We start from the raw sequence: 16316 nt of genomic DNA, 5'->3' as shown, positions 1-16316 counted from the left end.
AACTAATTCGTATTCTGCGTATACTTTCGTGGCTTGCAGATACTCATATAAGGTTGGTAACTTTTTCCATGGGTCACAATCAAAGTCACAGATGTCTTGGGCTCTGTGCCAGGGTCTCTGAGGCCCCTGGCAGAGATCCTGGCAATCCAGGACAGCCAGAGGGATGTCCTGAATTCTGACAGTGCATCACTCAGTGAAGTGGTCCTGGCTTCTGACCAGAGAGCAGAGAGAACTGAGCTCCTGTCTTCTGGTCATTCTTGAGCAAGTCTTGCACCTTGGGCCTTTCCATTCTTGTCACATGAGAGGATGACACCAATCTCATCCCTAGGGCCCTGTGGGACTGTCTTGGTTTGGAAAGACAGGGGTCTGCTAAGGAAGGCAGGAGCCTTCCCTGAAATTGAGAATGTAAACCTTCCCCACTCTTCCGAATTGCTACAATTTTAAATTAAAGGGCTCTCAGGCAAAGATATGGGAGCAGGCAATAACAGTTCTTTAATAGGGAAGAAAAAAAAAGAATAAAATAAACAATACAGTCTACTGGAACAACACTGACAGAGTCAGAACTCAACTTGACACCCTGTTGGTCAGGGTGTTGGTGGCAGTCCGATTGAAAATGTGGCTGCAGTCCTCTGAAGTATCAGGTGTGGTTCTGTTGGAGCAGGGGGTTCTGTAGAGAAGGATGTAGTCTTCTTCTGAAGATCTAGGAGGAAAAGGTAGCTGCTGTTCTTCTGGGGAATCTCGTGGAGAAAAAACTGAAACTGCAATTTCAGAATCTCGGAGTATATGGGGTAGTAGTGCTTGGCTCCTCCTTCTGGGCGGAGCATCTCACAATGGGATGTTACAGTTCTTATCAGTCATGCACCGATATTCAACAGTCTGTTATCAGCGGAGGTCCCCTCCCGAGGAAGGTGTGAATGTGGTCATTCAAAGAGAGAGATAAGGCAAACTGCTCACTTGACAAGGTAATCAGCCATACAGATGGTAATGGAAAACATCTTGCATGCAATCTTCAACAGGGACTAACTTCACTTAGAACCTTTCACGTGCACTGAGATGCTTCCCTGTGTGTGAGGGTTATTTTTCTATCCAAATATGAAGTGATTAACTTGATTCCTCCCTCTGAGAACCATGGTGCAGCAGAGCATCACATCCACTCCTCCTGTGGGCCTGATTCTGCCCTGCTTACAGCTGAAGCCTCTTCAGCTCGTTTGGTAGGCACAAATCAGTCACACTCTGAACTCCTGCCTCCATGCCTTGCTGGGACCAACACTCGTAAGAAAGGTCCTGGTGGTTGTGGAAAAGCTGGCAATTTCACCACATGATGCAGGAGAAGGGAATCAAATTCCTTCTTCCAGAGGTGCTGTAGGGATAGATGGAGGGAATAGTGCTGAGAGAAGTGCAGCTTTGGGCCATGACACTTTGGAAGCTGTGAGTATGAGGAGTGTTTTTGCCTGAGCAGCAGAGAGGCTGCAGGAGGGAGAGTGCTGCCAGATGCAAGCGCCCTTCCTTATAGCAGCCATTTTCCAGACTTGTTTGCAGGAGCGATTTCCTCTTCCCCAGACTCTCATGTCATTGTTCCCCTAATGGGGCCTCACTGGTCATTGCCTTGTGGTGGAAAATATGAGGCTGTGGGGGCCAGAGCACAGACATTCCTTCCAGCTTAAAAGGGAAAACAGAGTCCTTGTGCAGCGGAGTCCCCGAGAGGTGTGCCTGGCTCCGGAACTGTTTCAGCAGCATCACGCTGTAAGACACATCAGCTGTTTGGCAGATGCCTTTTTGCTCTTGATTAGGTTGTAGGGAGAAAATCCTCCTTCTTCCCAGTTCTTGCTTCCCTTTCTGTGCAGGCACCAACTTCTGCTTGCTCTCTGTGGGATATGAGAAAGCCATGGCTAGTGTGTGAGGGCTGCTGCCCCTGCCAGCGGTCCAGGCCATGTCTCCACAGGGCTCAGTGGGGAGGTAGAGCTCTGTATCCATCCTGCTAGTGTCTGCAGGGCAATTCTGCCCAGGCAGGCTTTTTTAGTAGCAGTACAAGCATCAGACATCTTCATGTCCATTTCCCTGACAGAGTCATGGATGAATTCTCACAAGCAGGTTTTCACAAGCCATGTTGTTTTTCCATGGCCTCATGTAAAGGTCACTGACCTGATGAGCCCCCTTTATCACAGAGGTCACTCAGAGCCTCAGCCACTCTCCTGCTCAATGCACATATGATGCACACATCTGATCCGTGGATCCTGGACTGAGCAGCCAGCAAGTCAGGGAGGGTCTCACACAAATGGGTGAGGTATGGGTTTGCAGAGAGGGAACCTCCTATGAGCTCTGGGAGTTGCAGTTCCTTTCCTCTATTGCCTTCTTTTCTCTGCATCCAGATTTTCTGGGAACACGCCCTGATTCCCAGCATGTGCAGAGATGTATGGTCTGGCTTGTTTCCCATGAGCAAAGTCAGCTGCCATTAAATATTCATCTCACAAGCATTCAAAAGCCTTTAAGGGATTGCACTTGATGGTTTAAGAGAGCCAGTCCTAGATGTCAGTTGAGAATAGAAAGAGATAGGAGCAAAGCATTGGGAAGAGGGGTTGGCTGATGTCTAGGTGTGTGTATTGGTGGATTGGGGCACATGCTCCTCCATGACAGGCATCCCACAGGGAGTGCAGTAGCTTCTGACACTGTATCTAGATCTCTGTTCACAGCACTTGATTGAAGCTGGCTGAAATACCCTAGTGATGGAAGCTCTGAGGGGGCAGAAGTGAGATGGGATCTGTCCTCCAACACAAAGAAAATGTGGTAGGGGAAGCACAAGGGTCAGTGGCCGGGAGACAGCAGGGGGCCTGGATTCATGGCAGGGGGCTGGAGTGAGGATCTGTCCTCAGGACTGCAAGCAGCAGTGACGTTGAGTCTGTCAAGAGGAGAGGCTGAGCCAGAGAAGTGTTGTGTGGGGCTCTGCAAAGGAATTTCTGCCAGGTTCCCTAAGGAAGCAAAGCAATGTCAGCAGGCTGTCTGCGTCTGCCTGCCTGTCTCTGGCCTCCAGTGAGCCTTGAATCCATGGGCCTGTTTCCGGCACAGCTGATAAAGCGGTGGAGGCCTCCGAGATAATGGGATCCAGCTGGTTTTGTGACTCTAGGTGACTGCCTTAATGAGAGGGGCCTGTGAAGACCTCCCCTGAGGAAGGAGTCCATGAGCTGCCCTGGAACTGGCTGACAGACAGGCCGTGCAGAGAGAGCTGTTGGAAACTGGCCTTCATTAGTTCTGCCGCTCACAGGATGGCTTTAGGAATTGGGGGAGGGGGGAATCCTGCAGTTTAAATTGCACTGGACCCCTCGGCATCCAGCACGGACTCCATACTGATACCCTTCAAATAGGATATTGTTAGCATTGGGAATGTTGAGGGAACATTGTCAAATGCAACTGGTCACACTCCCTTGGGGAATCCAGCCCTGGTCCAGACTTTGCCTGACAAACATCTCTTCTTTTTTGACTACCTAGCTCAGGGATGGCCTGGTTTTGAGCCTTTCCAGCTGCCTAGCAATGCCTTTGCTGGTGTGAGCAGCAGGACATGCACCATGTGCCTTCCAGAGACAGGTGTGGAACTCCTGCAGCAGGGGAGGGAGGGGTTCCAGAAAGTGCCACTTTGAGTCCAGATAACACCAGGCCAGAAGAAGCATGCAAGAGATGACCCTGCACCAGTGTGTACAGCAACGTCTGGCAGGAGGTTTCATTCCAAAGTAGAGTATGTGTTATTCCACAGCCTACTGTACCATTCCAATAGCGATGATGTCCTGGGATTGTCCTGATGATGTCTGGTTTTTTTTGGAGAGCTGAACTGGGAATAGGGTGATTCAATCCCCACTTGCTGGGCTTATCATCATCTTATTTTTGCTAAATGAAACTCAAGCCTTCCAAGTAAGAATTTAAGATCATTTGTGTGGATTTTCTTCCAGCCTGGGGCAGTAGCCCAAAGGAAGGAAAACTGTAATGGTCACCTTACCTATCTGTTTATGGCAAACCCAATGTCAGGGGTGCCTGCTTGTTTCACGCTAATCTGCTCCATTTATGCTGCTGCCAAATTTCTGCCCCATCACACCAGAGTGTTAGTGGATCCAGGGAGCTGCCACAGGAATTGGGTCAGGTTTGCAGGGAGGAACAAGTGCTTTGCTTGTTAGTTGCAAACTAGAACAACAGGGCAAACATGCTGCCAGAGCCAGCTGTACAAATGACCAGAGGTGACAAGCTGGCTGCCCCTTCATGCCCTCAGTGAACATGGGATCTGGTCTCCCTGGACCTCTGCAGGAGGACACTGCTGCTGAAAGAACTGGGGAATCACTTGGGTAATGGGATGAAACGCATAAGCCAAATGCTTTCTCAGTGCCATCACTATACAGGAGTTGCTAATTTTTTCTGGCTCCCCCTGAGCTGCTCTGCTGCCCAGCCATGTCTTTTTGAATGTTGCAGCACAATGCTTCTCCCTCCCAGCTCCACAACAGGAGAGGAGGGAAGTTTGGGAGTCAGGAGACATAGTTTATCTCAGCTTTCTGCATCATTAACCTACTGCCTTGTGTTTCCAAATCTTTCTGCGTTCAGAAGCAAACATTGCCAAGACAACAGCTAGACAAGGCGCTAGATTTCATGGCTGGATGTTGAGTTGGTTTAGAAATTATACAGGCTATGCAGTTTATGGGTAGCACCTTGGCATGTTCAGAGATCCCTTACATCCCTGCTCCCCTGTTAGTTGTGGCTGGGAACAGGCAAAAGGGATGTGGATGTGAAGATGTAGGGAGACTGGCAGAAATATGTAGCTCCACAGCTTATTTCTCTTTGCTGCATGGAGGGGAGTTTACTGTGAATTGTACTGATTATATCTGAAAACTTGCAGCCAGCTTTTGCTGCTGCCTTCCCTGAGGCTTGAGAATGTGTGCATGTCTTGCAATCCCAGACATCATTTTGGTGCCCTTTAGTTTTGCCTTCTCTGTGTAATACTCAAGTTTGTATAATACATGGGATTGCCTCCCATAGGAGTTTTCAGTGCTCCAGCTTTAGAGCACGTTGATTTCCATGCACATCACGCAAGGCAAAACCACAAAACCTTGATTTTACAGCAAACAGCATGGAGCATTATGTGAGGGTCAAGTAATTTATGTATTTCCAGAAAGTGATGCCAAAGGAAGAAAAGACCTGCCCTCACTGCTGATCCCAGAAAAGGTTATTACTTGTATCAATAGGAGCAGGACAGTAGGTCCAATGCAGTACAGGCTGCTGAGAAAAAGATTTTTGAGGTCTCAAAGAGGAGATCTTATGTGGAAAGATATGCAGAAAACAAGCCAGTATGAAGGGTTGTTGTGAAGCATATTAACTCCCCATCTAGTCTTTCTGCTTGTTTTCCATAATGTGTGTAATGGCAGTAATCCCTGCTGCTCTCTTCGGGCAGTAGGGCACTGTGGACATGGAGCTGCATGCACAGCTCTTCTCTGCAGGTGGAAGCTTGTTCTTCCTTACAGAGGTGTTTTGTCATTGAATTGTTCGTGGTTTCAACTTTCACAGGCTGGTTGGGAAAGTCCCAATTTCCACCAAGGGACACCAGACAGTCATGGCTCAGTAGGGGCCGGGGCAGGAGGCAGCCAAGGGAGGGCTGCAGCAGGCAGCTCCCTTGCAAAGCCAAGGAGCCGTGATATCTCTTTTCTGTCATGTGTACAATCACTCGTATCTCACTGCAGACACTGCACTGTTTCCATGCAGTCCCACCAGTGCAGAGCAGGCACAGCACCTGGCAGTACCTTGGGATCCTGTGCAGACTTGGCACTGCCTTGGTGTGTCAAGTCACACTCGGTCCTGGACAGCCGGGCGCAGGCAGGGACTCGGAAATGCTCCGGATGTCTGTGCTTACTCTGTGTTGGGGGTCCAACTTCTCAGCACCAGATGCTGCCAGAGATGAGAAACAACCCTTTCCACTGCCTAATTTCCTAATTTTAGCTCTCCACCTTGAGGCCCTGCATTGCTGGTTGCCATGGTGATCCTTCACCACTGGCATTGCCTCTGGCTTTCGCCTGCGGGTGCCTTGGAAATGTCTTTTTCCTCCTTGCTCGTCAGGAGACAACAGCTGAGGCAGAGGCATTGCATGTGACTCTCTGCACTGTCAGCTCAGGTCTTCTGCTTAGTGTTTGCCTGTTAACATGCACAAACCTTCATCCACAGGGTTACACTTCCCAGCCCTCCAAAAGCATTGTGCATTCCCATCCCCATTCAGTAGACAAGCTGGGCTATGCACACATGACGCTACCCAGCTGCCCTGAACTTCTGGCCCTTGAGCTGTTGAGAACAGCCTTCTTCATGGTCCTTGCCAGAGAAGATGGCTGGGAAGGTCATGCCCCTGCAGGGTGAAGAGTCAGAGTGCCCCTGTGCTGTGGCAGACATTCCAAAGGCACAGATGCTCCTGCCCTGGCTTCATCTGGCTGCTTTTACACCTTCCCACTTGCTCTCTGGGCAGCAGAGGAGTATGTAAAGGAGAGAGAGAGAGCTTGGGCACCTCACTCGAGGCAGAAGAGAGGAAGTGCCTTGCCAAGGCTTGCAGTGGAAATGCCACCGTGCAGCAATTAATAACAACTCTCTGCCCTTTCCCTTCCACCTGCCCGAGCGCGCTGTGGACTGGAACGGGTGACACTTCCCGAGCACAGGATGACAAAAAAAGCAGTGGCAGCTCTCAGAGTCAAAGCAGTGTAAAAGCTGTGATCCCAGCAAATCCTGATATTAATTAATTTAAGGGCAATGATGTTGCAACACTGTGGAGTCCTTTTTTAAAATTTAAATTTTAAAAATTTGTGGTTTATATTTTCAAGCTTTTACAAGGCAGGTGCAAGGATGGCTATTTAATATTAAAGTGGCAGCTGCCTCACTCACTCCAGTGGGTGAAGCTTTATAAAAAGCAAACATGACAAGATCCAAGGTAAGATCAGAGTATCTTTTACAAGAAACCAGTTTGGCTGGTAGATTCTGGGAGATCACCAGAGAATCAGGAGATTATAAAGCCTCATTCACAGACCCCCACTGTACTCATCCAATCATCCACCTCTGTCCCTGTTACACTGTCAGTTGTGCACAGGAGACTCCCACATTTGCTGGGAAGGCAGCCAGGAACTGCTAGAAAGAGCTCCTGCCCTGTGGTATGCCACAGCTGGGTTTGAGAAACCCTGTGCCAGAGTGAGAGGGCAGGCAGGCAGAGCAGCTTGCTTCATTTCTTCCTCTGGCTGAATCCTGAGGTGGAGAAAGCCATGCTGGAATGTGGCAATCAGCCCCAACCCCCTGCCAGCCTAGGGCAACTTAAGGTAATAAGAAGAAGCAACCAGAAAATTGTGTTGCTTTGATTAATAAGAAAAATCAGAATAATGGTGGCCTTCTAGCCTGGCAGGTGGAAGGGTGTCTTCAGAAGCTGTTCTGGTAATATCATCCTGCCACCATCCCCATCCCAGGTTCCAATGGAAGAGCTGTGGGATGGTCCTGGGCTTTAGCACTACCAGGGAGGGAGCTGTGGATGGCCACATTGGAGACTGGGTTTCCAAGTGAGCTCCCTTGGGAAGAGGAGTTCTGCAATCTGAGCTTGGGCACTGCAGATGCTTGTTGAGGCCAGCTGCATTGTAGCAGTGCCCTAAGTCCCAGCCAGGAATGAAAAGCCAGGTTTGGCACTGGTGGGCATGGGTGTGAGGTGGCTGCTGGCAGTCCCGCCTGTCCAAGGGAGAAGCAGAGTACTGCCATCTATTGCAGGCACCTGGATTACAGACCTCACTGGGTGGCCATTCGAAGCTGTGCCCAGCTGTTTTTTTCTCTCTTTCACTGCTTGAAGGGATTTACAAGTTGCTCAAAACCCCTTAAATGGATCAACACTTTGGTAGCTACATTGCATTTTAGGTGTGTGAGTGCCCAAAGTCAGACTCCAGCCTTGGGCAATTTGTGCATTGTTTTTCTTCGTACATTTTGCAAAATGAGCTATTCTTCCTTCCCTGCCCTGAGCTGCATGAGGTTGCTTTGTGCAGTGAAAGCACTCCCATTGTTCCATCCTACCCCAGCCTTCCCCTGGAAGGTGACTGGAGAGATCTGGATGCAGTAGAAGGGATAGTCTGTCACTTGTAGCTCAGAAACAATATGTGAAAGGAGATGAAAAGGCACAAGGAGGTAACGCTGTCTTCATGGGGAGAGCAGGCCTGGGACATGGAATACATTTCTCAGCTAAGACTGGCATGTCCAAACACTGTATTTGACAGAATAAGCAGCAAAATAGGAACGCCTGCAGAGAATCCAAAAGATGTTTGTCACTATGTGAACCTGGAGGGATTCCTGCAGTGCTTTGAAAAGACCTTCTCAGGTTTGATGAATTGTGCAGTAGGCCAGCAAACAAACTATTCTGAAGACCAGGGCAAGGTTATTCAGAAAATGATCTAGCTGTCTCTGTGGGCTGTTCAGTAAAGACAGAATCTCTCTGTGAAATTGTGGTTTAAAAGCAAAACAAACAAAAATCTAGAATAAAGAAGAAACAGGAGGAAAAAAATGTGTTCAGCATTTGTCACTAATGCTTGCTCTTCTGACAAATTCTGTTCCTTTTTCATCACCTATTTTCAAAAGTAAGTGATGGAGGTACAAAGATGCCACAAATGAGCAGAGTATAAGAATAATACTCTGATGAGAAGGTGAAAAAACATTTTTGTATTAGAGGGAAGAAACACAGCAGATGCGATTGACTTATCTCACTGATTATTTTTCATTCCTCAATCTTCTTTCTGATGCAAAACTGTTGCAGAAGCTAGTTGGCTGGCATAAACCAGATACTCAACATACAGGTGGAAAATGTTAGGTGAAATGAGAGTCACAAAGGAAATTAATGACAAAGCAGGGAATTAAGCCAGGCTCTTCAAAGTCTGAACCCTGGAACTATCTTCTCTTTTAAAAGTCTATTAAAAAAGGCATTAAATGGATAAAAACAAGTGGTAGTTGCATCAAAACCATGATTAAACTATGGAAATATTCCACACTAGGTGTCACCAGTTTAGGAATGCTGTGGGACATCAAGAAAAAAAAAAAAGAAAATATTTGACAGTTATGTGAACAACAATACTTTTGATGACTTTGGCCAGGAGAGAACTGTAAAGCATATAAATTGTGCTGCAGGACATAAGTCAACTGCAGGCTGTCAGGAACCAGGAAGGAATTTTCATTACGGGAGGATTACTGGATAATTATCTCACCCATGACAGTGTTCTTCCTCTAAAGTGTTTGATCTTGACTAGTGAAAGCAAGATAATGGGTCAGTTTTTTGTGACAGGGACATTATCTGGTGCCTGATGGCAATTTCTTCTGCCAGTTTGTGTTGTACCTTTCTCTAGGGATATGTTCACCTTCTTCCTAAGTGTCTCAAGCAAAGACATTTCTGCTCCCTACCCTCTGTGAAAAGAAATTTTAAAGACAGCAGTCATCGACATGAGCAAATTATTCTTGCCATTCATGCTAGACTTCCTCTTGCTCATGTTTGCTCCACTTCTCCCAGGTGATTTTCCAGGAATGACCTGAAGGAAACCCTGTATTCTTGGGACTGTAGCCCTTGTTCTTGTGTCTGCTGCTTCTTATTGTCTGAGCTGTCCATCTACTGAAGTCATGTCTCTCTTGTTCTGTCACCCCCACCTTAACACCGTGGTACCTTTTTGGTCCTGATACCAGTTAAATGTGCTATTTTTTTAACTGTGTTGTTACTCTTCTGGGTAATGATGTATTTTGTGTCTCTGACTTTGTATCTTGCAGGAAGAGCCAAGGAGCAAATCTAAGATCTGTGCCAATGTTTTCTGTGGAGCTGGGCGTGAGTGTGCAGTGACAGAGAAGGGAGAGCCAACCTGCCTCTGCATTGAGGTATGGGAGCAGCACAGGTTCTGTGTCTGGGACAGGTGGCACCACCATCACCCCCCAGATGGGTTTCTATCACTGGAAGGATCCCATGATGGAATAAGGCTATGGCTGTTTTGAAGCAGCTGCAAAGTCACAGCAGCTCTACAAGCAGCAGGACTGTTTCCAGAGTTGTGTGGGGGAAGAGCCCTGCAGGGTAGATATAGTCTGGGACTCACAGCTGTGCTGCTTGCAGGACTGCCTAGGGTCTTTACACGCACAGGAGACTTTTGTTGGGAAAGCCCAGGGGGGTATGGATGTGCAGCTGGCTTTGAAGGGCACTCTGGGGAGTGGTCTGTGAGCTCCAAGACAGCCTGCCCTCACTGGCGCCTGGTTTGAGGAGGTTACAAGCACCCTACTAAAAATCAGCTTTTGTAAAATGGAAATAATTGTGCTAAGTGCTGTAAGGATGAATAGCTTTATCCAGCAGGGAGTCAGAGATGATTAGAAGAGTCGTTCCCAGCTGTAGGGACACAATGTCTCCCTACTGTGCTCTGCTCCATGCCTTCAAAACATTTCTGCCTGGCTCCTGGGAATGGCCATGTGGCCCTTTGTTCCCCCCTTCCCTCAGAGCTTGCAGCTCTGGCATGACCAGCCTGGGCACTGGAGAGTGAAATGCTCTGTTAGTAGGAAGAGAGTCTGTCACTATGGGTAGGCTTCGCCAGACCAAAAGGGACAGAAGAGAGAAGCTCATAGCCTGAACAGTGGCACTGGTGAACTCTCCCTTTGCTGTGGGCTGTGCTGTTTGTTCATGGCTGATGGCTTATTCTGCCATTTGGTTGCAGAAGGGTGGAGCAGAGTCTGCAGAAAGATGCAATGGAGCCAAGCAAGTGCAGGTGCAGAGACCAGAGGCACAGAAACACCTCTGGGCAGGCATGGCCACAGCACATGGAGCAGCAGTTGCAGGATTATGCTCCATATTTATGCTGAACACTGATTTCTCTGCAGAGGTCTGCTCTCAGAAAGACTCCTGTCATGCTGGTAGTGGTGGTAGAAACTGGGATGAAGTGAGGCCTTTGAACTCACACCCACAGACTTCCCTGTGTGGGTTTTTCTAGGATAGTGATGGGTGAGTTAGCCTGTTCCAAACACAGGGCCAAGGGGACTATGCCAAGGACTTCTCCTGAGCTGGACTATGGTTGAACTCACTGAGCTGTCCCAAGGAGGCAGGTGAAAGGCTGTGTTCTCTGGCTCTCCCACAGAAATGCAAACCTCACAAGAGGCCTGTGTGTGGGAGCAATGGGAAGACGTACTTGAACCACTGTGAGCTGCACCGTGATGCCTGCCTCACCGGCTCCAAGATCCAGGTGGATTATGATGGCCACTGCAAAGGTAACCCTGGCAAGGAGGGCTGGATACACTCTCAGGGACAAAGAGCTGGAAGGGAAGCATGATAACAAGGCAAGGCAGAGGCCTCACTGGCCAAGACCTTGTCCCACAGTTGCTGAGTGGGGTAAACAAGGCAAGCCTCTGAACAGGAGCCAGATTCAAGCAAGAGTCCAGATGACCAGGCAAGCTAGCAGTGATGAAGTAGGCCTGAAATCAAGTTGTGAAGTCAGGGCTGGTGACTCTGGTAACCAGAATCAGACAAGAGCTAGGCAAGCTCATAGTGATGCAGTCTGTAGCGTTAATTCGGCCTCTTGCTGGGTTCAGTGTGTCTCCAGCAGGCTGCACAGGGTCCAGATAGTGCAGTCCTATTTGGGACATACTGTCTCATTCCCAAGCAGTTCTCAGCCGCAGGTGACCTTAGCAAGCTTAAGGGATATCAGCCCTTTAGTGATTATCAGCTCATTGTGATTTCAGCTCTCAGCTTGCTAGGTGCAGGCAAACACAGGGAGAGAGAGGAGAAGGCAATTTAGAGTTCCACAGCGATGTCTTAATTGAATCTTCTGTGAAGGGTTCCAGTGACAGCTCTTCTACCAGAACCAGGCTAAACCAGCCCTTTATATAGGGTACAGGGGGATCAGAAATGGTCCAATGGCAAGGGTTAAGGGAAAGTGACCTATAGGGTTACAGAGAGATAAGCAGGGGTCCAAAGGCAGAATAGGGGCTTCTAGCTATTCACTATGACTTGGCATTTCCTATCTCTATGCTTCTGCTCACCACGGGGCCCTTGCAGGCCCTGTCCCTGCCATATAGCAGGGCTGAGATCAAGGTGGGAACACAATCACCAGGTCAGAGCCTGGATCAACAGTCTATGGAAGAGAGTGGTTGGAACAGAGCTGGAGACAGGCATGGCTACAACATAATAATCACAGGCAAGGGGTAGGAGTTGAGGAATCAGATATGAAATGGAGCCTTATGGTTCACGGTTAGAGAGTTTGGATCTCCATCTAGGTGAGGCCACCAGGGTCATTAAGGCCCTCATTAGTGCACTCAGAGCCCTGAGACCTTGACTGTGGCAGGACCTTGGAGCTATTGTCCCCCCAAGCTTCTGGGAGTGTGGCACTCAGGAGAGCAGGGCAACCTTTTGCTCCTGCTGCCTCACTCTAAGCTTTTGGATTCAGCCAGGTAAGTGTCTCAGTTTAACTGCTCAGGAAGAGTCATGCTCTGAGGATAAACTCCTAAAACCAATACTATCATCCATGTTCCTAAGGAACCTCAATAACTTTAGGAGCAAGGATTTTGCCTCATCAGTGGGGCTGTTTAACTCACACACATACCAGCTGCATGGTTTTCTTGTGTTCAGACAGAGTTTCATGTGTTTAAATGTGTGCTCACTCTCTCTTGCCCTGTCACTGAATACCATGGATAAAAGTCTGGTGCAGTCTTCTCATTTCCTTCCATCAGATTTATAAACATTGATGAGATTGTCCCTGAGCCTTCAATTCTTCAGTCTAAACTGTCCTCAGTACCTCCTCATGGTCCAGGGGATTCCAGCCCCTCAATCATGTATGTGGCCCTCATATATCCAAAGACTCCCAGGTTCCTCTGCTTTTACCATGGTAGGAAGAAATTTATATTGCTTCACACTGCATCAGAAATGTCGTCTTCTCTCTTTCCATTAACAGAGAAGAAGTCTGAGAATCCAGCTGCAAGTCCAGGTAAGAAGCTGTGTCCTGTTTGGCTGAAGCCTCTGTATGCTCTGGGAGACGGGCAGAGGGAGTGCCGGGGGAGTGCAGAGCTCTGTGTAAAAGTCATATCCTGCATGGGCTGTAGAAGAGTCTGAGTTGATAAATCAGCTGAAATGTGATTGCCCCACTCTTTACTCTTGGGTAACCTTTCAGAGCTCATACATCTCCTGGGCTTTTCACTGTGCTGCGATGTCTCGGGGACTCAGCATAGACAAGGTGCAGTGAAACCCAGTTTGCCCCCAGGGACTCAAACTGTGTTCATCACCCAGACTGAGGGATGGAGCACTCTTTCAAAAGGAACTTCGCTTTAGGAGTGATGAACCTATGGGTGCAGAGGCAGAGAGTCAGGAGGTACAGCTGAACTGCCTCTACTATCAGCCAACAAGATGATCTTGAGTCTCTTCTAACCTAAATGATTCTACGACTACCTAAATTTTAAGTCTCTTTGATTCCCTGTGCTTGGTTTCTCCCCTTATGTCTTGCCATGTGTACTTAACACTGGATTTTAGGGCCATGGCTTGTCACTAGGAGAGCCTTTTCCTATACATGACCTCTAAGTACTGGAGCTGTATAATCATCAACTTTAACTTCCTAGGACAGATGAGAGCAAAGCCTCATACAAACTAAAGAGGAAGGACCATGTCAGAGCGCAGCCACCACCCTAAAGCAGTTTTAAAGAAGTACAAAATTAAACGTGCAGAATCCCTACAGAGATGATTTTTTTTCATCTCTCCATCTGTTTGTGATAGTAGTCACTGGATTCAGAAGATCTTTAGTATATTTAAGTGACGTGAATGCACACTGATTACTTTTCTGGCTTCACTGACCACTGGGCAGGTGTGACAATTCCCAGCTAGGCTTTCAGTTTTGTTTCTAAATGCATGGTTTGTACTAGCACACAAAGTGTGCTAGTAACTGCCCTGAAGAAACCTGTGACACTGGCAAGCATTGTGAGTGAACAAGCCCAACCTGACCCCCTCTCATTTCCAGTCAGAGTGGACAAACCAGGGCTTTGAAGAAACAGTATTTCCTGAGAGAGTAGGCCCTAAAATTCAAGTCTTGGAGACAGAGTAGTAGAAAGGCTTGCTCAGCCTAGTCTTCCCCCTTGCAGAGGATAGAGGTTTTGGTATTTTAGGGTTGACAGGTGAATGACAATTCTACGCAGTGTCGGGAAGCCGGGGGACATTGTCAGTTACCTTCCTCCCTCAGTGTGGGACTCTTCACACCAAGATGAGTCAGCTCCGGGTTGTTCTTCCACAAACTTCAGGAACAGGAAGGAAGAGCTTTGGCAGGAGTGCTGTTTTCCAGCCGTGCCACATGGTGTCACCAACAGCCCATCCACTATTCAGCACATGTCATATCTGCTTGGATCTGGCAGTGATGTAACTCCAAGGACCTGACCGAGGGGCTGCAAGCTGCCATCAGGGCAAGCTGGCTGGCTTTTATTTCCAGTCCTCTCTTTGTGATCTCCCTGCCAGCTTGATTTCTCTCACTCTTGTTTTTCCTTCTCCTGCACTGTCTCCCATCACAGTTGTCTGCTACCAGTCAGACAGGGATGAGCTTCGTCGCCGGGTGATCCAGTGGCTGGAAGCTGAGATTATCCCAGATGGGTGGTTCTCCAAGGGCAGTAACTACAGTGAAGTCCTGGACAAATATTTCAAGGCAAGTAGAGCAGCACCTGCCTCAAAGCCCAGACAACATTTCTTGCCTTGCCACTGCATAACAGCTGCTGTGCCCCCCAGCTGAAAGGCTGCCTGTGGAGCTGGGGACCAGAGGGATCTGATAAGTCCTACAGCCTGATGTGTTACGGGCTGCCTGCAGCAGCCACTGACTGAGACACTGACACAGCTTGTGACAACCAGATGTGGAGCATCTCTGTCTCCTGGTGTCTGACCTGCCCTGGGGAAAAGGAAGAGGGCAAGCCACATGTGCCTGTAGCAGAGTAGAGAACTAATCTCGGGTAAAATGCCAGAGGAAAAGAAGTGAAAGTGCTGGAAATGCAGGAAGCTGTGGCAGGGGCCGCTGATCCTTTGGTCTAGATAGTCCCAAGGCCATGCTGAGATGGGTATAAGGGACACTTGGGGGTTTCAAGGAATATGTCCCAGTTGTGGCTGAGAGCTGGCAGTTCCCTAATACTCTGCAGAGTGAAAGCCACTTGCATCTTGGGCCTTGCAATAATCCTGTTTCTCCCTCCTCCCTGTCAGTCTGTCCCTCAGCCTATCTGCACCCCCTTCTGTAACCAGCAGATCCCAAGCTTCTCCCATGCTCCTGCCACATGCACTGCTGTGTCCCTCCCCCTCACGCCTGGCTCCTGACAGAGACTTCAAAGCATTCAGGATGGAGCTGGAGGAGCAGGTGGGGAAGAGGGGAGAGCATTTAAATCATGAGCTGTTGACAGCCAGAGATTAATGGTGCCTGACAGGAGTTAGCACTGTAAGCAAATTTGCCATGGCAATGGCACCCCCTGGTGAGACAGTGGAGCTGGTCCCCACAGAGCATCCTCACATTTGCAGCCTTTAATGCTGCTCTGTCTGTGGAAATCCACTGCCCTGGGCACTCCTGTCAGTGCCTGCCAGCACCCAAAAGGAGCAGTGTCCTGTGTTAGTCCCTCTGCCTGCAAATGTGCTGTCCCCAGCCACTTTTGCAGGGTCTCCCCAGGTCATGGGCTTTGTTGAAATGCATGAGCCAGCCACAGGCTTGTTCCACTGTCACCACACAAGCCGTTCACACCCACTGTCCCCACACCTGTCAGCGTGCTGGTGATATCCTGAGGCTGAGCTCAGAGGCAGGCAGCCTCACGTTCTCTTCAGTGTCCCACTTTTTCTAGAGCACTGATCCCAGCCACTGGGTGAGAGATCCTATGGCAAAGAAATACCTCTGCTTCTACCAAAGGGAGAATTTCTATGGCCAAGGTCAACAGTACGAGGTTCAGTAAGGTCAGGTCCTGCATTTGGGTCACAACAATCCCAGGCAGAACTACAGGCTGGGGAAACAGTGGCTGCCAAGGGAGGTGGTGGAGTCACCATCCCTGGAAGGGTTCAAGAAACAACTGGATGTGGCACTTGCTGCTGTGGTTTAGTTGATAAGGTGGTGTTCAATCAAAGGTTGATGATCTTGGAGGTCTTTTCCAACCTTAATGATTCTGTAATTCTCTATCAAGTGGTAATCCACCTTTTCAACTACCTTATTCTTTAAGCTTTGAAACATTTTTAAAGCAGAATTCAGAGTTTGGAACAACTTGGGACAAATCAAGGCAAAGCAAACTAAATGACTTCAAACACAGTGAAATTTGTGTCAGCAACGGGTATCTGCTGTCACTGGAGGAATTTT

At 48.6% G+C, this 16316-nt stretch overlaps 1 protein-coding gene across 1 annotated transcript in view; it reads left to right on the top strand.

The window, feature by feature from the left end:
- Window positions 1-16316, top strand: part of FSTL1 (follistatin like 1) — a 53986-nt gene that overhangs the window by 30322 nt on the left and 7348 nt on the right. The window contains exons 2-5 of the mRNA XM_005420648.3: window positions 9764-9879; window positions 11115-11244; window positions 12924-12956; window positions 14518-14648. Of these exons, the coding sequence (XP_005420705.2) occupies window positions 9764-9879; window positions 11115-11244; window positions 12924-12956; window positions 14518-14648 (410 nt within the window). The remainder of the gene's footprint in view (window positions 1-9763; window positions 9880-11114; window positions 11245-12923; window positions 12957-14517; window positions 14649-16316) is intronic.

Source organism: Geospiza fortis, unplaced genomic scaffold (genome assembly GCF_000277835.1).
Source record: "Geospiza fortis unplaced genomic scaffold, GeoFor_1.0 scaffold1, whole genome shotgun sequence".
NCBI lineage: Eukaryota > Metazoa > Chordata > Aves > Passeriformes > Thraupidae > Geospiza > Geospiza fortis.
This window is presented reverse-complemented; position numbering and strand designations above follow the sequence as displayed.